General features: G+C 34.3%; 2 protein-coding genes across 10 annotated transcripts in view; one reads left to right on the forward strand and one right to left on the reverse strand.

Moving 5' to 3' along the window:
- LOC105200443 (neprilysin-1) overlaps nt 1-26,755 on the reverse strand; it is a 524,884-nt gene that overhangs the window by 286,149 nt on the left and 211,980 nt on the right. For all 8 annotated transcript variants that reach the window (XR_005575917.1, XM_039455238.1, XM_039455241.1 and 5 more), the window contains one exon: nt 20,855-21,063. Coding sequence is in view for 7 of the 8 variants with exons in the window: in XM_039455238.1 (XP_039311172.1) it covers nt 20,855-21,063 (209 nt within the window). In the remaining variant the exon portion in view is untranslated. The remainder of the gene's footprint in view (nt 1-20,854; nt 21,064-26,755) is intronic.
- Nucleotides 4,694-5,895, forward strand: LOC120359025 (E3 ubiquitin-protein ligase HUWE1-like). 2 transcript variants are annotated; one of them, XM_039455244.1, is made up of 3 exons: nt 4,694-4,837; nt 5,117-5,374; nt 5,484-5,895. In XM_039455244.1, exons 1-3 carry the CDS (start codon nt 4,767-4,769, stop codon nt 5,530-5,532), a joined length of 378 nt encoding a protein of 125 aa, XP_039311178.1. In that variant the 5' UTR covers nt 4,694-4,766; the 3' UTR covers nt 5,533-5,895. The 2 variants fall into 2 exon arrangements, 1 of the variants encoding a protein (XP_039311178.1); XR_005575919.1 differs by lacking the exons at nt 5,117-5,374; nt 5,484-5,895 and adding an exon at nt 4,950-5,062.

Raw genomic sequence — 26,755 nt, forward strand, 5'->3', positions numbered from 1 at the left:
ACGAGGCAGAAAGCCGATACCATTCATATGAGCTCGAAATGCTCGCCATTGTTAAATCCGTTGAAAGATTTCGTATATATCTGTACGGCCTCAAGTTCACAATTGTTTCTGATTGCCACGCAGTAGTTTATGCCGTTAATAAGGCAAATATAAATCCGCGCGTCGCACGTTGGATTCTGCGCTTGCAGGGTTACAAATTTAAGCTGATTCACCGAAAAGGTGAGAAAATGCTCCATGTTGATGCATTGAGCCGAATTGTCGCGTCGGTTGAGACTGTCCCGCTTGAACAACAATTGCACTGTAGACAGCTCACTGATCCGAGCGTTTGGACCATTGCAGAGCATTTAGAGGCTTCACCTCATGATCACTTCGAAATGATCGAAGGTTTAATTTATAGAAAAGACGATAATTCGTTGCGATTTTGGGTACCAGAATCTATGGTCCCAAATATAATTCGTAATTATCACGATCAGAGCGCTCATTGCGCCATTGAAAAAACTCTTAAAGGTATCTGTGATACTTATTGGTTTCCGTCTATGCGGAAAAAGGTGCAATCACACATAGATAATTGCCTAGTTTGCATCGTTGCAAACTCTTCGTCTAACTCTAAGGAAGGAGAAATTCAACTTGACTCGGTCACTAGCATTCCTATGGAGGTCATGCATATAGATCACTTTGGACCTTTAACGGAATCCACGGATGGATTCAAACATATTTTAGTTGCCATTGATGCCTTTACTAGATTTACCTGGCTTTGGCCTTGTAAATCCACTAGCTCTCGTGATGCTATTTCTCATTTAACGTCAATTTTTGACATGTTTGGTAATCCCTCGACTCTAGTGTCGGATCGGGGAACTGCCTTCTCTTCCTTTGAGTTTACGGAATTCTTACAAAAGCGTTCGATTAAACATCGTTTAGTTGCTGTTGCCGCCCCTTGGGCGAATGGCCTCGTAGAACGGGTAAACAGATATTTGAAGTCATCCTTAAGAAAAATGGTAGATGATCATTCCAATTGGTCTAACTCTCTTCCAGAGTTACAATATATAATTAACAATACATTTCATTCATCTATAAAAAATACCCCCTCCAAATTGTTGTTGGGATATGATAAGAGAAATCACTCTGATTTCCCTTTGATTAAATTTTTGAAAAATCTGGCAGACGCCACGTGGTCTACACATTTGCAGGAAGACCGAGCTCAATTTCAAGAGATAGCTATCCAAGCTACTAATCGTCTTAAGGATTACAACAAAATCTATTACGACAAGAGACATAAAACTCCTTCTGAGTACAAAATTGGTGATTATGTGATGATACGGGACACCACGGTTAAACCTGGAGAAGATCGAAAGCTAACGCATTCATATAAAGGGCCATATTTGGTGACAAAAGTTTTAAATAAAAATCGATATGTCATTCAAGACATTTCAGGGTGTCAGATAACCCAGAAACCGTATGATTCCATACTAGCACCTGATAGATTAAAGCGATGGCTTAAATCCCCATCGTCTTAACTGATAATTGTGATAACACAACCAATGTTCTTAACTATAAGTATTTTCTTATATATCTTTTGTATTCAACAATATTTTTATAGTAGTATAAGTATTACAAATAATCTATGTATAGCCACTTTTCGAGTTTCCACACCGATGGTTACGGTTAATAGAGTCTACACTTATAGAATATATGTATTGTTTTATAAGCCAAAGTTTATTTTGTTTATATTCAGATTAACATGTTCAGGGTCGAACAATGTTGCAGTATGGCCGAAGCTGTAAGAAATATCTGGTCACACACGGTACAATAATTGTAATTCTTAGTTTGGCCGCTAGTCGCGTGCGTATCGTTCCGTTAGCGAAACGCCATTGGCTCTCCTCACCACGTGACTCGAGACTGTAACACCATTGGCTCTGCGTCCTAAGCGAAGTCGTGATTGGCTCAAGCCCGCGACACTAGCGTGCCCGTGCGTTCTCTTAAAGGAACCTTTCCGGGGAAGAAAGACTTCCCGGCGTCACTTCTCATCGGACCACGAAGGGTCGTCCGCCATGCGGACGAAGACAATAAGTATTTGTTTTACTTCGCAAGCTACCGACTGTGATATCTCTGCCCTTCCATCCATCCCTGACTACTCCCTTACACAGTAAACTTCTTATTGAATTCACAGAATGATAAATCCTTTTCTACAATTAAAATATTGACAAAAACATAATACGCTGGCTACAATTTGACACGAAAAACGGAAAAAAGTTGCAAACCTATGTGCTTCTGTAGTAGTCTCGTGACAATATATATTGCGTATAAAAATTCTAGACTTTGTACAGTCGTTTTCATTATAGTTGCCACACTTTTTTTTGGATGCTTCCTGAACGCGCAACTATAACAAGAGATGAGAACGACTGTAGTTGCGGAGGTTAGCGCGAAATGTCAAACATTGGTATACAAGGTGTCGCAAATAAAATTTGGGTACCTTGGAGGAAATATAAGATAAGTATACTCGCAAATATTTTTCAAATAGATTTTTTAAAAAAATATTCTCACATTTTCCGTATTTGATCGGTTTTGGTCTAATTGAGCTTTATATATTCGTCATTACAGCAACGATGAGCTGAGATGCTTAGATGTAGTTAAATAAATTATAACTACAACAAATATAAAAAATGAAAATTTTAAATATTTGTTACAGTTATAATTATAATTTGTTTAACTACATCTAAGCATCTCAGATCATCGTTGTTGTAACAACGAATTTATAAAGCTCAATTAGACCAAAGTCGATATGGAAAATGTGTTATTTATTAATTAAAGCTAAATTTTTCTTATTTTTAGAAGGAGTAGAAGACACAAGGATGATACTGAAAGAAAGGTAAATAAGATTTTGGTTTAATTACGTAAGACGTAAGAAAAATTTTGTAATAAATATACAATTTATTATTTGCATAGGTATCACTTTAATTCTGGTCCATTGATGCAACAAGCACGCAACATTTTGAAACAGATGGATGGTAAAGTGATGAAGAATGAATTTGATATTCAAATTCTTGATTTATTGGCGAGTTCTTGGCCAGACAGACCACCAGTTGAGAAAAGCTGGAACTATTGAAGGTAATATTATTTTAAAGTATGCGGCTCTTTATATTTTATTATAATATCTATTGCATTATTTCTTAAAAGGATATGAAGACTGGTTTATCAGAAGAAGGGAAAGCTACCTTACTCACGAAAATGTCTTTGGAAGAAGGGAAGCCAGATCCTGTCACATAGAGGATAAAATATTCGTTGCACCACCGAACTTATGACAAGTGATTTATTTATTCCAATTATGTTTGCACCCATTGTTTGTGCGACAGCATTGAAAATATTACATTCTCCAAGGAGGTAAAAAATGATTATTTCAGTGTAATCTTTAGCTTTATATATGTACATATAAATCTTTTCCATAACAATAACTGTATTACGTCCATTTGGTATTAAATCTTGCACATTGTTGAGGCCAAATTACTTCACCTAAAAACAACGCATGTATTAAGTTAGAAAAAAAAAATATATATATATATACTGGGTGTTCGTTAATTGTTGTCCAGCCTTTTACCGTACGTAGATGCCGTACCGACTGAGCTTGCTAATTTGCTAAACGTTTCCTAGATGACAGCTGCTTCGGTTGAGCGCGCGAACGCGATCTCGCAGGACCGAGTGACACGTACAGGCCCCTGGTGAAAATTTTTCTCATATTTTTTTCGTATAATTTTTCCGAACATCTGTATAATTTTTTATGAAACGTTATAAAATGTAAAAAAGTTAAAAGTATTTTTTTAAAACTGTGAGATGAGAAATCTCAGAATACTTCAGAATGTACGTGTATGAAAAGTTCTAACAATAAGAGATGTAGACTTTCTAAGTATTATTTCTACGTATTTCTGAAAAATGTTCCTATTCGTATAAAAATTATGAGAAAAACTGTAACCAGGAATGTTAAATTCTATAAACGAGAAATTTTATAAAAAATTATTAGAATAGTTTTTGTGATAAAAATTGTGTGGATATATTATTAAATGTATTCAGTATTCTACGTTTCTATTTACTACTTTATTTATTAATTTGATTAATAAATAGAAATAGTAATCTTAGTAACAAATGTAATATAACAAAGTATGCACAGCTTTCCCCGGTAAAAACTATTCTAATAATTTTTTATAAAATTTCTCGTTTATAGAATTTAACATTCCTGGTTACAGTTTTTCTCATAATTTTTATACGAATAGGAACATTTTTCAGAAATACGTAGAAATAATACTTAGAAAGTCTACATCTCTTATTGTTAGAACTTTTCATACACGTACATTCTGAAGTATTCTGAGATTTCTCATCTCACAGTTTTAAAAAAATACTTTTAACTTTTTTACATTTTATAACGCTTCATAAAAAGTTATACAGATGTTCGGAAAAATTATACGAAAAAAATATGAGAAAAATTTTCACCAGGGGCCTGTACGTGTCACTCGGTCCTGCGAGATCGCGTTCGCGCGCTCAACCGAAGCAGCTGTCATCTAGGAAACGTTTAGCAAATTAGCAAGCTCAGTCGGTACGGCATCTACGTACGGTAAAAGGCTGGACAACCATTAACGAACACCCTCTATATATATATATATATATATATATATATATATATATTTCTTACTTAATACATGCGTTGTTTCTAGGTGAATTAATTTGGCGTCAACAATGTGCGAAATTTAATACCAAATGGACGTAATACAGTTATTGTTATGGAAAAGACCAAACTTGAATATATTAGGCTCATGTGTCAAATGAAAATGACTGGAGCAATTTGTAAGCAGTAAGTAAATTTTCCAAAATTAAGTAGAAAGATATTGTTTGTTTTAACTATTTGTTTAATTACGTTTTCACGTTCTACGTTATATTTATATTTTAAATCTTCCTAACTACAGGTCTATTCTTGGAAGGATTTTATGATATTATGCTTAAACGACCAATTTTCATATTTAATGAACAAGAACTTGAATTATTAATCGGTGGCTTGCTTACTGTAAATATCTTAAAGGAGGTTCTTAAAGCAAATATTGAGTATCATAAATACACTGCTACGTCTTTATAGGTACATTTTGATATTTTGTATTAGCTCAAGTTTGAAAGACTTGAATTATACCATCTTTTTTCCACTCACAGATTCAATGGTTCTGGCATTGCGAGGTTTTAATCAAGCGGATTGTTCGAAGTTCTTACAATTTATCACTGGTACATCTAAAGTGCCGTTACAAAGTTTTGCTGCGTTAGAAGGCATGAACGGCATACAAAAGTTCCAAATTCACAGAGAAGACAAGTTGACAGACAGGCTTTCATTTGCACATATTTGGTTAATATATGAAAAAAGAAATTGTTTTAATACCTTGTCATATGTGTGTATAAGTTAAAATTAAATTGATATAAAATTACAAGACTAAAATTGTATTTTTTAATTGCAGTTTCAATCAACTGGATTTGCCAGTGTACGAGACGTATGATAAACTCTGAACAATTCTACTCAAGGCGACTTACGAATGCACCAAAGAATTTGGATTTGCATAAGCTTACCAGAATTTGCTCCTGTACAATTTCGATTTCAATCGATACAATTTCTCGTACAATCGATGATATTCTAGAGACCAAACTTATGGTTGGATCTTTACAGCCAGTGATAACATTCTGGACGTGCAATGGCCTATTGCTTGCAAAATTTTTAACGTACTTACGAAAATTGTTATACGCAATGTTATATGTAAAACTATCTTGTGAACGTAGCGAATCACAGTGCTCTAATTGCTATAATATGTATTATTACACTTATACGACTTTATAAATACGAAATATATATTTTCATTTTATCATACACATTAACTCTCACGTATCAAGATTTATAGATTAAATAGATATTAATAATCTATTCAGTAATAATACTAACATTAATCCATTGATATGTTATTGAAGTAATTAACGTCTATTTAATTATAAGCTCTATTTTGATAAATTAAAAAAAAAAATATAGAATATACATTGAATTATACATGCATTTGAATTTTTCGACAGTTACATTTTTATAAATAAAGAATAAATCTTTAAAAAAAGATTATCATTTTCTACCTATTAATTCATCATACATGATTCATAAGTAGGAATCATGAAATTTAATATTTGTGTTTGCAGGATCTTGCTTCTCTTCTTCCAAAGTCATTTTGATGCACAAGGTAGCTCCGATTTCTTTTAAAGATAAGATTCATACACATAACTGTAATGGTTAATTAATTTATTATAAGAAATAAAAAGGATGAAAAAAAATGTAATATGTTGCATTTTAAAATCAGCGTATTTATTAGCGTATATATTAACGAATAAATTATTGTCCATTAATTACATAAGAGTTAATGTGTATAATAAAATGAAAATATATATTTCGTATTTATAAAGTCGTATAAGTGTAATAATACATATTATAGCAATTAGAGCACTGTGATTCGCTATGTTCACAAGATAGTTTTACATATAACATTGTGTATAACAATTTTGTAAGTACGTTAAAAATTTTGCAAGCAATAGGCCATTGCACGTCCGGAATGTTATCACTGGCTGGAAAGATCCAACCATAAGTTTGGTCTCTAGAATATCATCGATTGAACGCGAAATTGTATAGATTGAAATCGAAATTATACAGGAGCAAATTCTGGTAAGCTTATGCAAATCCAAATTCTTTGGTGCATTCGTAAGTCACCTTGAGTAGATTTGTTCAGAGTTTATCATACGTCTCGTACACTGGCAAATCCAGTTGATTGAAACTGCAATTAAAAAATACAATTTTAGTCTTGTAATTTTAATTTAATTTTAACTTATACACACATATGACAAGGTATAAAAACAATTTCTTTTTTCATATATTTACCAAATATGTGCAAATGAAAGCCTGTCTGTCAACTTGTCTTCTCTGTGAATTTGGAACTTTTGTATGCCATTCATGCCTTCTAACGCAGCAAACCCTTGTAACGGCACTTTAGATGTACCAGTGATGAATTGTAAAAACTTCGAACAATCCGCTTGATTAAAACCTCGCAATGCACCAGAACCATTGAATCAGTAAGTGGAAAAAAGATGGTATAATTCAAGTCTTTCAAATTTGAGCTAATACAAAATATCAAAACGTACCTATAAAAACGTAGCAGTGTATTTATGATAGTCAATATTTGCTTTAAGATTCTCCTTTAAGATATTTACAGTAGGCAAGCCACTGATCAATAGTTCAAGTTCTTGTTCATTAAGTATGAAAATTCGTCGTTTAAGCATAATATCATAAAATCTTTCCAAGAATAGACCTGTAGTTAGAAAGATTTAAAATATAAAAATAACGTAGAACGTGAAAACGTAATTAAACAAATAGTTAAAGCAAACAATATCTTTCTATTTAATTTTGGAAAATTTATTTAGTGCTTACAAATTGCTCCAGTCATTTTCATTTGACACATGAGCCTAATATATTCAAGTTTGGTCTTTTCCATAACAATAACTGTATTACGTCTATTTGGTATTAAATTTCGCACATTGTTGACGCCAAATTAATTCACCTAGAAACAACGCATGTATTAAGTTAGAAAAATATATATTTATATATTTTTTTTCTAACTTAATACATGCGTTGTTTTTAGGTGAATTAATTTGGCGTCAACAATGTGCGAGATTTAATACTAAATGGACGTAATACAGTTATTATTATGGAAAAGATTTATGTATATATAAAGCTAAAGATTACACTGAAATAATCATTTTTTACCTCCATGGAGAATGTAATATTTTCAATGCTGTCGCACAAGCAATGGGTGCAAACATAATTGGAATAAATAAATCACTTGTCATAAGTTCGGTGTGCAACGAATATTTTATTTTCTATGTGACAGGATCTGGCTTCCCTTCTTCCAAAGACATTTTCGTGAGTAAGGTAGCTTTCCCTTCTTCTGATAAACCAGTCTTCATATCCTTTTAAGAAATAAATAGATAAATATTATAATAAAATATAAAAAACCGCATACTTTAAAATAATATTACCTTCAATAGTTCCAGCTTTTCTCAACTGGTGGTCTGTCTGGCCAAGAACTCGCCAATAAATCAAGAATTTGAATATCAAATTCATTCTTCATCACTTTACCATCCATCTGTTTCAAAATGTTGCGTGCTTGTTGCATCAATGGACCAGAATTAAAGTGATACCTATGCAAATAATAAATTGTATATTTATTACAAAATTTTTCTTACGTCTTACGTAATTAAACTAAAATCTTATTTACCTTTCTTTCAATATCATCCTTGTGTCTTCTACTTCTTCTAAAAATAAGAAAAAGTTAGCTTTAATTAATAAATAACACATTTTCCGTATCGACTTTGGTCTAATTGAGCTTTATAAATTCGTTGTTACAACAACGATGATGCTTTGATGTAGTTAAATAAATTATAATTATAACTGTAAAAAATATTTAAAATTTTAATTTTTTATATTTATTGTAGTTATAATTTATTTAACTACATCTAAGTATCTCAGCTCATCGTTGCTGTAATGACGAATATATAAAGCTCAATTAGACCAAAGCCGATCCTATACGAAAAATGTGCGAATATTTTTTTATAAACTCTAATTGAAAAATATTTGCGAGTATACTTATCTTATATTTCCTCCAAGGTGCCCAAATTTTCTTTGTGACACCTTGTATATCAACGTTTGACATTTCGCGCTAACCTCCACAACTGCGGTCGTTCTCATCTCTCGTTATAGTTGCGCGTTCAGAAATGCATCTAAAAAAAAGTGTCGCAACTATAATGAAAGCGACTGTACTTACAAAATAACCATCCAGCATACTGTGAATTACACGTAAGATTGTTAGTGTGCTTTCAAAACGATCCTAGAAGCTTTAGTATAAAAGATATTTCCAATCAAAAATATCGTGTTTATGTGTGCGTGCAGAATCGATGTGAGGATCGGTGAAGAGTGAGACTGAGTGAGACAGAGCACTAGTTTAGTTCCTCGATGTTGCATTAGAGGCGCTAAAGTCAAAAAAACAAAGAAAGGTGAGTGCGTTTGACAAAGAGCGCTAGCCTATTCCCCTTACTCTTTACCTCACGCGCAACCCACAGTTCGTAGAAGAAAAATCTGAAGTACCGACATTGAGTGAGTTTCACCGTCAGTCCAGCATCGCCTTAAGGCTTCTGATTCTTCAGCCGAGAACTCCGCATTGACGGTAGCGACATTCCATCGCGGACAAAATTAGAACTAATACACGTGAAATGTGACAGATTGACGATGAAATGTTGTCGTGCATGTCATTTTGTTATTATGTGTTTCATTATAAAAATATGACTTGTCTCGTATTTCATAAAACCAAATTCATAAAAATGGACCGCAAGTAAAGTTTTTTTGAATTTTATACATAAAAGTACATTTTTCACTCTTTTCAATAACTGTCTGTGTGTTTTCCTGTCTGAATAAGCGTCACTTTACGTGCTTTTTACGACTATTTACTGACTGTTAGACGAAAAAAAGATAGTCGTGACCAATATTTAGAAGTGTTTTAAAATCATCTGATTAATTTGTTTTATCCAAATTGGCTTTATTTACAAATGGCATGTTTGACAAAATTACGTGACCGTGTGTTTTCCTGTGTCAATAGCTTCACTTTACATGTTTTTTATGACTATTTACTGATTGTTAGGCAGAAAAAGGATAGTCGTGACCGATATTTAGAAGTGTTTTAAAGCCATCTGCTTAGTCTGTTTTATCCAAATTGGCTTTATTTACAAATGGCATGTTTGTCAAAATTACATGTCATTTCACATGTTACGACCAGGGTTGAAGAAGGGTAGATAAGATATGAAGAGAGAAAGGAGGAACGTAACAACTTGAGAACGTGCACACGAGGCACAAACAGGCGGCGTTGAGAATATATGGGTCAATGGGACCACAGCGGGAACCCAATGACAAATATCCGGGAGTTCCGCGTCCTTCGGTCCTGTTTTGAGACAACAAATCTAATTGTTTTACCTCGGGATCGGATCTAGTGCTTATCTTAAGATCGAGAAATGGTGGTCGTGGTTGAGAAATCAGGACAAATTAATTGTTATACATGGTTTATTCTAATTAATAATAATAAAGAATACAATGTCGTTTAACTTACTGGGTAATTTAACATTTTATTCTCATAATTACTTATTTAAACAAACAGATTGGATTAACGTTACTTTTTCCCTTTTTTCTATATCGTTTAAATTAAAAGGAAAACCTGAATTGGACTCAAATTGTTTAATACAGAGTAAATTTGTGATATATTTATATTGTTTAAACTAGAGTTAAAGTAAGAGTTGAATGTTATATCGATTAAATAAAAGGAGTTTGAACTATATCATTTAAATTAACAATTACAATGTGAGATACAATTAGTTTGGACTTATAACAGATAATACAATAATACTATTTCCTTATAATAGTTACAATTTACAATTTTTCCTAAAAATAGACATGAATGTATAGGTGTATGTATGTGTGGTTATGTTAGGACTTCATTTAACACGGCAGTATTGGGGCGAAAGTGGTTTAGAAATATTAATTTGGGGATCAAATAGTATTTCGGGTATATATGGGGGAGATACACGGGGACAGGTGCATCGGGGGAAGACCGAGAAAGAAAGACACGGACCGCTTCAAGGTCGAATTCTTTGGGCCCAATCAAGAACGCGCCAGGAGGGACTGGGAGAGAGGACGTCGGAAGCACTGATAGAATTGACTCTAGTAATTGAAGAGGACCAGGGGCAAAATAACAACGCGGGGGAAGTAGAGGTAGCTCCTCTACAAATTCTATGCTAAGCGCGAAGCTAGGGAAACGATTCTCGTCCTCGAGATCATGCGATCCGAGGATCGGAGGGGTTGAGCTAGGTTCCTCCTCTTCTTTGTGGGCTCCTACGTTAGGAGGTTGCTCTTCCTCCAAATCATGAATTTCAGAGATCGGAGATCCCTGAGAAGAGAGTAAAACGGGAAAGTCCGGGAAGATTCTATAGGTTATTTGAAAATCGTGGGAATCGGCGCGAGAAAAATTATCTACGGGAGAGTCGGCGCGAGGAAAATTATTTACGGGGAAATCGGGGGGAAATACCAACGGGGGAAGTCGCTCTTCTTCCGGTGCGACCAGGGAGTACGAGACAGGGAGGCAAATTTAATTAACTTTAGCGGCGATCCTGTGTATTTCCTCCTCAATAGTTTTGAGGCGGCGGGTTCGGCGATTGCAGCGATTCCGGCGGGGCTTCGCGGCTGCTCGGGACCGGTTTTTGTGAACTTTGGGGACTTTGTTCACTAAAATAAAAAAAACTCCGTTTGTCTCCGTTTGGCGAAAAGTTAAAATTTAAACACTTTCTCGGATTAACTCAAACAGGGTGAAACCGAGGAAAGAGATCGGAAGTTTAAAAAGTTTGACAGAATCTAAGGGGAGAGAAGAAAACAAAAATTCTTTCGAGTAAATCCCAAGAAAGAAAAGAAATTCTTTCGGATTAATTCTTCCAGGAAAGAGAAGAAATAGAAATAAAGAGATTCTTTGGGATTAACTCTTACGAGTGAATCCCTAGAAAGAAAAGAATTAAAAATAAAGAGATTCTTTCGGATTATCTCTTACGAGTGAATCCCAAGAAGGAAAAGAATTAAGACTAAAGAGATTGTGAGAGAGAGAGAGAGAGAGAGAGAGAGAGAGAGCGAGAGAGAGAGTATGGAGAGGAGTATGGGAAGGAAAGAGTAATAAACGTAATAAATATATTATGTTTATATTAAAGTCTTTCGCACTAGAGAGAGAAAGGGTGCTCGAAAAACAAGAGCAAAACAAAACGGTTGATTCAGGACTTACTGCTTGCAGATTGTAGTGTGAATGTTGATGTAGGTGAATGTAGTTCTTTCGGAGCCGCAGGCCTTCAAACTGGGCCGCACTCGGCGAGAGATGGTAGGTCCGGTCGGAGATGTTCCGGGTGCGATGCACAATGGTCTGCAGATCCCAACCAGGGACGTTTCAACTGACACTTTTTCCTCTTGACCGAAACTTGCGCCGCGTACAAGTTTAAAGACCGCGATCCGAGAGTCACAGAACTCGGACATACAAGATGTCACGGAACTGTGATTCGGATGGACCAAAGATCAAGACTAAACTATTCGCTCCGCTAGAAGACGCATCTATTTATACTATTTTTCATCTATGATTCCCTTTGTCCCATCGAGGGCCGTGTGCACCATTTTGTGCATTAATACACCCACGTGCAATATTTGTTTTTACGACTTTTTTATATTCCTCGGTAATTGTTATCCGAGAAAGCGATAGGTTTGACAATTGAACTCTCGGAAACATTAAATGTCAAAATTCTTCAATTTATTGCTATGCGAATGTCGGACATTCAGAACTCAAAGGGATACATATGTGCATCTTCCAGCTCCCTGATTTTACTATCTTTGGTGTTTCCGGCGTCGAGCAACGGTATTACCTCAGATCTCCATAATTGGTGAATTTATAACTACTTAATTCGTGACATCTGATTATTGCCGTAAGAGTCACCGTATTCTTAGAATCGGGGTGAGATCACCGCCGCTCGGCTCCGTTAATTAGAATATCCGCTGGTTGCGAAGGAAAGAATCGTTACTCCGCAGGACGTAACACACACAATTCCTTGCTTCTGACGTCACGACTTCAATATGGCTGCGGCGAGTACTCAGGAGCCTTAATGCACAAGAGCATTTTAACTCGTAAGAATTAAAAGTCAACTAAAGAGTGATTTCATTTCAAAACAAAATATATATCAATTCAGTAAAACTTTGATTATGGTCCTGTTGAATGTCAAGAAACATAGTAGTGTCTTGCGTTATAAACGCACTGTGTGAAATTGTGAACATAATATTTATTACCTAGACTTTCCATACAATTACGGATGCGGTCAAGTTGATGCTACAAATGCTTTGACACATTCTTTGATTGGTTAATTTCTAAAATTCTTTGTTTTGATTTGTTAATCAAATACTTAGAAGCATTTGTAACATCTAACTGACCGCAGTTTACATTCAATTTTTACGAAATTTCATAATACAGGGGAGACCGGGGCAATTCGGGAGACGGGGCAATTTGAAAAATGGAAATATCTTTATATGGGTACATATAAAAAATTTACTTTAAATACTGCAAACGCGTCTTAATGTAATGATGCTGCTAACAAAGTTTTGTTGATAACAGCGTTATATTGCAGTCGTAGTAGTGAAAAACGTGTTTTGCGACAATCGAAGTTATTTCTAATAGTCAGCATTCCTTCAAAATTTAAATAAGATAAATATTTTTTTTGAAAACTTTGAATGTATCGTGTCCAGTTGAATGTATTTGAAACATTTCGTGTTTACTTTTTGCTGTGTGATGTCTATTCTTTGTCGATCATACGCAATAATGCGTACAGTTAATATCTGGGCTATTCAAAACACTAAACGTTAGATTACCGTTCGAATAATTTTTTTCATATTTACGTTCTATGTACCAAATACACAATTTAATACTCAATAAATGTAATTACACAAAATACGAATATTCCCTGACTTGTTCCAAAAACGCTAAAGTAATAAAATTCTTTATTGGGCGTTTGTATTCTTTTATTGTAAAACAAAATCTTAACAATAACTTTTTTACATTTTTTTCATTTTAAAACATAAATTTTAGAATATTTTTGGACTAGCTTCAAATTATCCCGGGCTTGGGGCTATTCGAAATATTTGGCATTGGTCGACATTTTTATATGTACTTCAAAGCAAGTACATTTCCGTGTTCTATCGATAATGGTATTGTGAAGAGGAAGTTCAACCTTTCAAACGGTCCAATTTTATTTTAATGAATATAGGATTCCAGAGACGCAAAAGAAAAAAATGTCTTCCGAATTGCCCCGGTCTCCCTTATTGTATTTTTTTTATAATGGAAAAAAGTGATAATAATACAAGAAAAAATTTGGGAATTTCTCCTCATTGGACAGTGAAGAAAGTGAATCATATACCCAAATTAGTTCCGTAATAATAGAGATACTAAAGATGAAAGTTTTTCTAATAATGTGGGACATATAACATTGTTAAACAGATGCTTTCAATATAGTAAAGGAATATAATTCTGAATCCAACCGAATTACTGCATTATGTTTAAAATGCAAACCGAAAGATGTGAAAATTAAAGGATATCAAAACTCGATACCTTTTGTTTCTCATTTAAAAAGACTTCATGAAAAAAATAAAAGTTTTGAGGACTATCAAAATTACAAAAAAAGGAAAACGAATTTAAAGCCTCAAGCATTAAATATTCTCCAAAAAATATGTTGTAACGTTATGTCCCGCGCCACCACTCCGATCCGAACGCCGAACGCAACGCGTAAGAGCACGTGCACGCGCTCAGCTAAGCTTGCCGCGATCACGCGCTACCACGCGTGCCGCGCGCCGCGTTCGGCAAGCGTTCCTACTCCGGCCGGCCCAACCGCGCGCGCTGATTGGTATTTGCGACCGCGCGGCCCGCTATATAAGCCGGCATCGGGCAGCCGAAATGAGATCGCTCCGAGGCACCGATCTCGAACCTACTCCGCTCCTGCGCCGGGTATTCTCGACGCTCCTTAGCTTGGGCATTCTCAAGCACTTCCTCGGGAACGGGCATTCTCGTTCTAACTTTCTCACGACGGGCATACTCGTCGGTCCTAACGGCTGGAAATACTCGGTCGATCCCATCCTCCGTCCGCGACGGGAATACTCGTCGTTTCCGCGGCTGGGTATTCTCGGCCAATAGGAACCGTCCGTCTCGCAATTCCGTTCTCGGGGATTCTCGAGACCAGCACCGTCGTCGGGAATGCTCGACGCCGTCCTCCGGCTCATTCCGCAAACCTGTTCCCTACGGGGTGACAACACTCCGCAGGGAAAGACCGCTTAGGTCTCCACCGTCGACCGCTCTCGCGTATCGCGGAACTGTCCGCTGCGCCGCACATTGCCGATTTCGCGATCGCGACCGTCCGTCGCGCGGGCCAATCACGGCCCGTTTAACCGTAAGTTAAGTTAGCCGCTTCACGGCAACTCCGATCATTGCTTCCAAGCGCCTGGCGCATAATGCCTGTCCGTCTGTTGCTATAACTATCCGAGTCCGTTCTTTAATATTAAGTGATACCGCGAATTATATATTCTTGTCCGCGGAACCGATGATTGTTTAACCGAGCAATCCCGATTGCTACCTCCGAGCGCATAGCGCATAACACGTGTCCGTCTGTTTCCAGAGTTTCTAAAATCCGTTTCTTCTAAGTGTTTAGATATTAAGTACGCCGCGAATAAATTATGTCTGTTCCTTTTAGTTTCACACGGGTCCGACTATCGCGCAACCGAGCACTCCGGTGCCGCATTCATACGCGTGTATTTCAGTATTATCCAATAACGATATCGGGACTGTATGATTATTTTGTATTAAACCAACGTCTCAAAATATATTCAAACTATTTCGTTTCCACTACCAAACCATGGCGTTATCATTTGACACGAACCCGGACATCCAGCGAGCACATCCGAGCAACCGATCCTAAACCTAAATCCCGTAACCGACACCGAGAGACTACCAGCGTTACAATGTTAAAAAATTACACTTGAAAATATTACAAAATTTGTAATGTACTCAATGATTTTACTGCAAGTAGTTAAAAATCCATATTTTTTATCTTTGATCAATAATCTTATTGGATCCATGAAGTCAAAAATATAGTAATTTCTCAGTCTCAACTTTGCGATAGAATTGATGACTTATTTCAGAAATATGTTTTTGATATAAAACAAGAATTAAAAAATATATCTTGTATATGTACTACTGCTGACTATAATGCAGCAAAAAGCGAAGTTTTTTCGGCATGACAGTTTATTGCATTAGCAACAAATGTGAAAAAAAGTCACATTTGTTGGCGGCTTTAGCTTGTAAAATAATAAAAGATACGCATTTATTTGATAAAATTACGGAGATCATACAAAAAATTTATTTAAATTACAATTTGATATGGAATAAAATTTTTTTTTTAATTACAATTTGATATTGAATAAAATAGGAACAATTACTGATAACAAAAGTAATTTTGTTAAAGCATTTAAAATGTATGGCATTAAAACAAATATTTTGGATTTAGAAATAGAAGCAGAAAATAGTGATTCAAGTCAAAGTAGTTCTTCTACATTAGAACGTGATGAAAACCGTCAAACGTAGACTAAAAAGTTTTCAATCATATTTGATGTGGCAACCATACTTAAAATCTTTATGCTTCAGAGGGTCTCAAAAAGACTTTGACTTGAAAACTCAGCATTGTCAAATATCTATGATCATACATGGGAGTGCTATAAACTTCGTAAAACTGCTTAAAGACCTAAATTAGCTGAAATTATACAAAATATTATCGTTTATAAATTTCGAGATCTACGTCGTCTTAAAAGTAGGAACTCAAAAGAGGCACACTGAGACAAGGAAGAAATAAAGTATGCACTTACATTTAACAATATTTGTATTTTATCTACTATTCACAGTTAAACTATATGTGTAACAATGAGTATATTCTTTATAATTTCACAACTTATTGCTTATGTTGCACACGCTTGGTGTATAAATGGTATCATGATATAAGACGTAACTTTACTCGCGACGCGTCAGATAATTACGGCGGCCGGTGATAAATAAGACGTATTACTCTCCGATGCTTCTCGGCTAGTTCTTTATATCTACCCAGTACTTGTTTAGCATAATTGCTTAATCGAATATGGGAGAATATACGCCAAACGCATTTGCTTCCGCCAATTATTTATTTTAGCAATCGCTTTTTGCTCTTTTCACAATTTGAACATTGCAATATTTCGCAAACTTTCCTGGAAAATTAATTTGACTTTTGCATGCTTGCATTTTTAATAGACTTTCGAAAAAAATTATTAGTGACTTTGGTTAGTGATGAATTTTTGTAATTGTTCCTTCGCATTTTAAAATCTTGCGAAAATAACTATCCTTAGTGAAACATATAGCAACAATATCATGCTTTCTTGTTGCTGTACGCTTGGGTTATAGTCTGAGCTACAACACAAGATTTAGAAGTAATAAGTTACCTCTTTCATACAATTAGCCAAGCGGATATATACGTGGCTGTATTAGGGCGTTTTCTCTGATTTTTTTTCGGCCAAATCGCGTCTTCCATCTGATAGAATATAGGAACATGCGCCGATGGGCCGACGCATTGCCTGGGGGAAAGAATGAATCACGTGGAGTTGCAAGCGCGAGCGGGCGAAAAGCAGAGGAATCTTGTGATGTAAACCGAACGCCGTGTGAGAATTAGAAGGCTCTGACTTATACGGTGATTGGTAGAGCTCTATAGCTAACAAATTAGTGTTGACAAGAATTGTGTCACGTTAATACACTACCCAAAAAAAATAGGGAACACTTTCCAGACACCAAAAATTAGGCTATATTCAAATGACTATAACTCGGTGAAAAATCATCGTAGGTAAAAAATAAAAAAAGCATTTTGAAGCTTGAAGATCGAGCTTTAACGTTCTACTAGCAGATTTTCAAAATTCTTTTAACTTCCTTGTCTTACGTAGCAAAATGCACACCATGTTTTGTTCGTTAAAATTTTGTATTTTTGACACTTTGCAGATCGACCAACAAATTTTTTTCGAATAATTCAAGTAAAATTTCATAAACTATAACATTTTACCTACAAAATACTTTTTTAAAAATTTCTCTACGATTTTTTTTGACCGAATTACGTAACTTTGAAGCTAAACCTGCATTTTTTACAAATGATATCCGTACTCCGTGAAAAATTATCGTAGACAAAAAATCAAAAAACCATTTTAAAGCTCGAAGTTTCAACTTTAACATGCTATTAATGATTTTCAAAAATTTTCTCAATTTCTTAGTACTATGCTCCAAAAAAGATACACTGTTTTTTCCTTAAAATAACGTATTTTTAACAGCCTGTAGCTCAATAAAAAAATTTTTCTCGACAAATCCAATACAAGTGCCATAAAGTATGATATTTTCTCTACAAAATGCTTTTTTTAAAATTTTTTCTACGATTTTTTTTGACCGAGTTACAAGACTTCGAAGATATACATTATTTACAGTACATTTCTCCGAAAAATGACGTCTACCGCCGACATTAGCATTACCCAATGTGCACCACGTGGAGGTTGCCAGTCGGATTTTTGCACATCGTGTGTGTGTGTGTGTGTGTGTGTGTGTGTGTGTGTGTGTGTGTGTGTATATCACAGCAAAGATAAGGACACCGCAGTTTGTTACTTTTGCAGTATTTAATGACTCCAAACCCTCTCTGCTGTGTGTGTATGCGCGCGCGCGCATGAGTGTTCAATGGCGTGTATTTCGTGTGAGTTCGTTATATCAACGATATTCTACGACCACACGTTTTGCTATTAAATCAAACCTGTCGGAACTTTATTTTCATGCAGGACAACGCTCGACCTCATACGGCGAATATAACGCGACGTTTTTTTCAACGACATGCAATTAGACTGTTAAATCATCCCACCAATAGCCCAGACTTAAATCCAATCGAGCACATTTGGGATGAAATGGAACGACGATTAAGGCGTCGCAAGGAACAGCTGCGAAATTTAGAAAAATTGGGAGAAATTTTAACGGAAATTTGGCACAACATTCCGCAAGATTGTATTGCAAGATGTATAAATATGCGAGAACGCTTGCAAGCAGTAATTGATCAGAGAGGAGGAAATACTCATTATTGAACTCTCATGCGCGCGAGCGCATACACACACAGCAGAGAGGGTTTGGAGTCATTAAATACTGCAGAAGTGACAAACTGCGGGGTTCTTATCTCTGCTGTGATACGCACACACACACACACACACACACACACACACACACACACGCGCACACACGCACACACGCACACACGCACACACGCACACACGCACACACGCACACACGCACACACGCACACACGCACACACACACACACACACACACACACACACGATGTACAAAAATCCGACCGGCAACCTCCACGTGGTGTACATTGGGTAATGCTAATGTCGGCGGTAGACGTCATTTTTCAGAAAAATGTACTGTAAAAAATGTATATCTTCGAAGTCTTGTATCTCGGTCAAAAAAAATCGTAGAAAAAATTTTAAAAAAAGCATTTTGTAGAGAAAATGTCATACTTTGAGGCACTTGCATTGGATTTGTCGAGAAAAATTTTTTTATTGAGCTACAGGCTGTTAAAAATACGTTATTTTAAGGAAAAAACAGTGTATCTTTTTTGGGGCATAGTACTAAGAAATTGAGAAAATTTTTGAAAACCGTTAATAGCATGTTAAAGCTGAAACTTCGCGCTTAAAAATGGTTTTTTAATTTTTTGTCTACGATGATTTTTCACGGAGTACGTATATCATTTGTAAAAAATGCAGGTTTAGCTTCAAAGTTGCGTAACTCGGTTAAAAAAAATCGTAGAGAAATTTTTAAAAAAGCATTTTGTAGATAAATTGTTGTAGTTTATGAAATTTTACTTGAATTATTCGAAAAAAATTTGTTGGTCGATCTGCAAAGTGTCAAAAATACGAAATTTTAACGAACAAAACAAGGTGTACTTTTTTACTGCATAAGACAAGGAAGTTAAAAGAATTTTGAAAATCTGCTGGTAGAACGTTAAAGCTCGAACTTCAAGCTTCAAAATGCTTTTTTTATTTTTTATCTACGATGATTTTTCACCGAGTTACAGTCATTTGAAAATAGCCTAATTTTTGGTGTCTGGAAAGTGTTCCCTATTTTTTTTTGAGTAGTGTATTTTTACTGGGTTATTCTTTTTGTATCCATTTTCAATTTTATTCTCCTATTTTTAATACAAACAATATTTCATATGAATTTAATAAAGCAAATAAAATTAAAAAAAGAATGTATTTTTAAAAATCTTTGTTATAACTGATCATAAGTATTTTTATGCAAAGGAAGCACATTTTTCACGACATTCCGGGACAGTTGGTAACATGGCCGCAAATGGGCAATCCCCCACTTTGGGGTGGGGGATATTGTCGTCCGTGGACGGCAAAATCGACATTTCTGTAAAATGCGAATGCGCACTTTTGTCAAGAAACTGTGAACGTTTCGTGGCGCATGCGCTCAACGTAGGGTCGAAATGCATGAGCAAAGGTAGTACACTAATCTCTCATAACCTATAACCGGAATAGGCAGTGACAGAAAAACGCCACGCGCTTATTTTGCCTGGAATTCCGTGGAAAATATATTTCTTTTGCATAAAATACCGTATGCAACTTGTAGCTGACGCGCGCTTTGCACGCTCTGCTACGCCTCGTACTGAGAACATCGTCTTCAGTCGAGAACGGCAAAGCTCGGCTTCATGTTGCATAATGTACTATTATTATGGGCGGATCCCGATAGCACACAACCACCATAGCGGCCGATGCGTAGAGTTTTTCCGTTGGTTGGGTTAGATAAATCAAGATGATTGGTTAGTGGGCTATCGCACCGTGCGCTATCGGATCCCGTCCTATTATTATATTAGTCATAATATATATGATAAAAATATTTTTGTAACACTTATAAAAAACATTTAATCCGTTTAATCTAAGATCACAAATATATTTGGATATTTATGATAAATTTTTATAAAGTATTTAAAAAATGTAGATATTATAAATATTTAGTAAATGTATTGTGTTGTCTGGGTTCGTTTGTTGAGGACATTAACTTATTGTACAGCCGTCAACTGACGGGATCTTACTTTGCCGGCGCACCTGGAGAATGTTAGTTGAGGAGTTTTTATCATCTGGTCCGACCCATTGCTCCAACAAGACGCCCACGTTGTAATCGCCACGCAGACGACCTAATAGAACCTCCAATGGATAAGGCGGTGGCTTCCAAGATGTACCCACGACCGCTGGCCAGCCACCAAGATGTTCCAAGATTTTCTTTACAGGAACATCTCCGATTTCTCGTATGCGAGCTACATTTTTATGTTAATTTCGTTTCTGTACAGTTTGTAAGACACATAACATATGTATGTTACGGACATTTGAAGTCAATTTATATCATATGTATGTTGTATTGGTTTATTGTTCCCCGTGAGAAATAGATTACACCAGCCTGCGAAATTTTGCGGATATAATAGGAGATTTTTACATATTTTTGCGTGCTGAACATAAATCCGTTATCAGAATTTGGCTGTCACATCACAATTTTGAGAAAAACGATATCAAAGAGGTCAAAAACGATGTTTTTGAGGGTTTTTATTATGTCATAGCACCAGCAGCAAAAATTTTTTTTTTTAATTTTACGCGTTTACATCACATAAAAGTATAAACTTTTAATAAAAACAAAGTCTATTTTGTTATGATCTTTCCTAAATATAATTGAAAAAAGAAATACTGGCCGTGCGCGCGCTTGTCACTAATATGATTGTTCTATATGATATCTCTTCAATGAGTGTAAACAATAATTTCAGACATATTTTTCGTGTAAACACGAATCCGTTAATGGAATGTAGTTGTTGTCAACGGAATTGTGTCATATCACAATTAGAAAAAAAATATTAAGCAGGATGTGAACGCAATCTAGTTGTAATTGTTTTTGTCTTTCTTGATTTCATAATTGTTTTCAAGATGTGATAGTCAAATTATATTAATATTTTCATATTTAATATTCAAAAATACGTCCGAAATGACTATTCGTACACTAGTATTTTTTCTTCCAACGATATCTAAGAAATGCAAGATCGTAGCAAAATAAAAGAAAATCAAATTTTAAAGTTAAAACTTCATATTTTTATATTGTATAAATGGAATTTTAAAAAATTTTTGCTGCAAGAGTTACAACACCATAAAAATCCTCAAAACTGTCACTTTTTTATCATTGATATCATTCTTTTTCAAAATTGTGACGTGATAACCAAATTTTGACAACAGATTCGTGTTTAACAAGCAAAAATCTATAAAAATTACTTACAAGGAAAATGTCCTCCTCCGATTTTGACGAGCCTTTAATATGTTGTAGTACAGATAAAAATAAGGGATACGTATTTTTTTATATGTGCCCGTTTTCACTTTTAGGGGATAAAACACCTCTTTGAAGAAAATCGTTTTTTTTTCTTTCGAAGCGTATATTGTCGAAAATATCTCTATAAAAGATAGAGAAAAATGTTCTAATTGAGAGTTAAATGGCTTGAAGAGTACTTTATAACAGTGTGTGTGTGCGTGTGCATGTGCGTGTGTGTGTGTGTGTGTGTGTGTGTGTGTTTGTATGACAAAAATAATTTTTTAATACTTTTCTCCACTACTTATATATATTTTTTTAAGTTTTTTGTATTTATAAGCAAAATCTCTTTTTATAAGCAAAATAAAGCTTTTTTATTACAAATTCAACAATGTATGGCTAAAGTTATGTTCCGACATTTTTCAAAAGTAATGAAAAAAGTTTCATGTACGTGCACTTGTCCGTGTGAAAGTATTCCTCTCCAATTTTGACGAGCTTTTAATATGTTGTAGTACAGATAAAAATAAGGGACAGACGTTCTTTTTATGCGTATCCAATTTCACTTTAAGCGGGTGAAACATCCCTTTGATGAAAATCAGTTTTCTTCATTTGAAGCATACTTATATCGTCAAAACTTTAAGACAGTAAAAATGTTCTAATTGAAAGAATTTGCTAATAAAAAAAAATAAAATTTTTCAAAAAGAAGAGTTAGGGAAAGTGTACAAAAAATTAAAAAAACAGATTTTATTTATCATTGTCATAAAGTATTTTTCAAGTCATTTAACTTTCAATTAATAAAATTTTTTTTTGCACTTTTTCCTACTATTTATTTATTTATTTTTTTAATTTCTTTTTATAAGTAAAAATTCAATTAAAAAATTTTTTTTATCTCGTATAGTTTTGATGATACACGCTTTAAAAGAAGAAAACCGATTTTTTTCAAAGGGATGTTTCATTTGCTAAAAACGAGATTGGGCACGTATAAAAAAAAAAACGTGTATCTCTCATTTTTATCTCTACTACACATTAAAAGCTCGTCATAATTGGAGAGGGATACTGTCGTAGCGCACGGACACATAACTTTATCCATACATCATTGAATTTGTATAATAAAAAAAGCTTTATTTTGTTTATAAAAAGAAGTAAAAGTTTTGAAAGAAATATATAAATAGTGGAGAGAAGTATTAAAAAAATTGTTTGGCACACTCTCTCCTCCCTCTCTCTGTTATAAAGTACTCTTCAAGCCATTTAACTCTCAATTAGAACATTTTTCTCTATCTTTTATAGTTTCGACAATATACGCTTTGAAAGAAAAAAAAAACGATTTTCTTCAAAGAGGTGTTTCACTCCCTAAAAGTAGAAACGGGCACTTATAAAAAATATGTGTCCCTTCCCAGTAAACATTTTAACATGCAATGTATATACTATATATTGCATATACTTCGGTGAATATTGCATATCATATGCACATACACAAACGACATACATTGGAAGTAAGTATATGCAAATGCAACGCGCTGTATGTACACTGTACATCCATGCAATATATATGTGTATATTTCTCGAATATTCCATGTATATACATTCTATGTACATTCAAAATGTACATTCTCTGTATATTTAGTATGCATTCTATGTATATTCAATGTACATTTAATGTATATTCTATGTATATTCAATTATTAAATATTAAAAAAAAATTTTTTTAACATATCTTATTATTTTTATAGCTTAACTTGTATTCACTATTTCGCATATAAAATTTTCTATTTTACTAATTACAATTACGCATTATTTTATAAATTTTTGAAACGCATCGGCGCCAGCGTGATTCGAACCTAAGATCTTCGGAACGATAACCTAGTATCCTAACACTGAGCTAAACGTACATTTGTGAGATTGTTAATAAAAAGTTATATTTGAAGTAAAGCTGATTTGAACAAGAAGAAACTGGCGTGTTGAGTACCGCGCAAACATTCACACTAGCCCTTTGATTATTTAGCTTTAGATATTTTAAAAATAAACTATATAAACTATATAAATAATTAAACCTGTTCTTGCCCATTGCTAGATTAGTAAAAATAGTCAAAAAATAATTGAAAATAGTACTTGAGTATGAAAAGACATTATTGACGTAAAAAGCATGTTGCAAAAATTAATTTTGCAACTAATTATTATAAACAAATTATTAAAAATGGACTGTAGAGGAAATTTGATTGCACCAATCCATTTTACGGGAAAAATTACTAATAAAACATATATGATTTCTTAATTGTTATAGCTGTTATAAACAAATTAGTTGCAAAATTAATTTTTGTCGTGCTTTTTATGTCAATCATGTTTTTTAAAGTTCCGATTCTATTTCCAATTGTTATTTTTTAGCTATTTTTGCAGGTCAGATCATGGGATTTAATGCGAGTTAAAATTTAAAAAATGGCAATCTTATCTTAAATTAAATTATTATTAAAAATTTACATATATATAATTTGTTTTCTTGCACTGCTTTTCTTCGATCATCATGGCTGTGTTCAGTGAAAAAAAGCAGATTCCTTAATTATTACGATTGGCTTCTACGTTTAGATTCAACAAGGATCTGTAAGGTAAGATCCAATTTTATTAATACATGACGTATTATGTATATTATGTATATTCCAATTATCATCTTGAATGAATATGCATATCACTTATATCCATACGATATCCATGAATGATCATAAATATATATATATTTCTGAATATTCTATGTATGTACAGGACAAAAACAGGATATTTTTTTCACATTACGAACATAACATGTATATGCATAAAATATCTAATGTTTACTGGGATTATTTTTATCTGTACTACAACATATTAAAGGCTCGTCAAAATCGGAGAAGAATACCTCGAAACCTTTCCTGGTTAGTTTTATTACACCCGCAGCAAAAATGCCTATTTTCGCAAGCTAGTGTTACTTGTATTAGAAACAATTAGTACTCGGAAATTAGGCTAATGAAAATCAGCGCGGGTACAAGTGCGCAATCGTATTAATATTATACGACTTGTTTATTTATTATTTTATTACAATTAGACAAACGTTTTGAGTCGTTTGTGAGTCATCTTTAGCGCAATATATAAAGTAAACAGTTAGCCGACATTAATTAGCATAAACGAGAGGCAGTCGCATCATCAACAGTTTGCCAAATCCGTAGTGACATCTTTCCTCGTAGCAGTGTTGAAAGTAATTCATTTCCTATAGACAAAATAATTTATCCAAGGCTTTATTAGTTTTCATTAGTTCAAATGGGTGAGTCACGCAAATAGCTAATTAAGATAATTATTTGCCATCTATTAAAAAACATGCGATGGTTGCATGAGAGAAGTGTCATTTCCTTCGTTACTGCCACGGGGAAAGATGCCACTACGGATTTGGCAAACTGTTGGTGACGCAACTGCCTCCCGTTTTTACTGACTGATGACGGTTAGAACTGTTTACTTTATATATTGCGCTGAATATGACTGAAGAACGAGTCAAAACGTTCGTCTAATTGTATAATAATTCAATGATAAATAAACAATTCGTATAATATTAATACAATTGCGCACTTGCACCCGCGCTGACTCTCATTAGCCTAATTCCCAAGTACTAATTGTTTTAAATTTCGAAACCCCTACATTAATTTCAATATTTACTTATATTAGATGTATGAATTAATTCTTGGCCCTAACATTAAATCAAATATAGTACTTATTTAAACAGAAACTTTTTCCTGCCAATATTCAAGGCTGTATACATCAATATAATAAACCACAAAACCGAAATTGTAACTAATATAATCTCAAATAATTCCTCGTGAGTGAACACGATGACTTCCAATAAACAGCATATTAGAAACTGTTTACTTTTCGTATTTGAGTTAAAAAAAGTACTTTTAAGACTAAAGAAATAATTTGTGAGGCATTAAAAGAAGATACTGTGTTTTACAGTATATGTAAAAAGTGGTTTTAAAGGTTCCGGAATAGAAATTTTAACTTCAAATCTGACGAACGTCCTGGAAAACCATAAAAGTTTGACAATGATGATTTGGACTGTTGGTCAAAAGCCATGCTAAACCTAATCAGAACTTGTTTCAGCGTTAAGAACTATCCAGTCAATCATTTCTATCTGCTTACAAATGCTAAAGTTACAAATGGTAGACTACCGCTTACAAATGGTAAAGTTCATAAAGAGGGTCGTTGGGTTTTGCATGTACTCATTGTTGATAATAAGACGTTACGACGCAGTTTTTTTTTTGTTATCCAAGTTCAAAAGGAAGAACTTGTACAAAATAATTATTAATGAAAAGTGGATATAATCCAGAAAAATTAAAATTGTGGGTTAATTTTGGTAAAGCAGCAACATTGATCGCGAAATCGAATATGACAAGAAATTCCTTTTGTGTATTTGGTGGGATTTCAAAAGCTTGATTTATTATAAGTTGCTTACACCGAATGAAACTATCATTGTTGAGTGTTATAAACGTCAACTTGAATGTTTAAATAACGAAACTGAACCTCAACCTATAACAACCCGTATTTTCCGAGTACGGAACAGCTCGTCGGTTATATCAGGGCTCGAAGTAGACCGCGGATAAATTAATCTAAGATGAATGATATTTTAAATTAGCAATTTATTATAACCAAGTTGG

Source organism: Solenopsis invicta, chromosome 11 (genome assembly GCF_016802725.1).
Source record: "Solenopsis invicta isolate M01_SB chromosome 11, UNIL_Sinv_3.0, whole genome shotgun sequence".
Classification (NCBI taxonomy): Eukaryota; Metazoa; Arthropoda; class Insecta; order Hymenoptera; family Formicidae; genus Solenopsis; species Solenopsis invicta.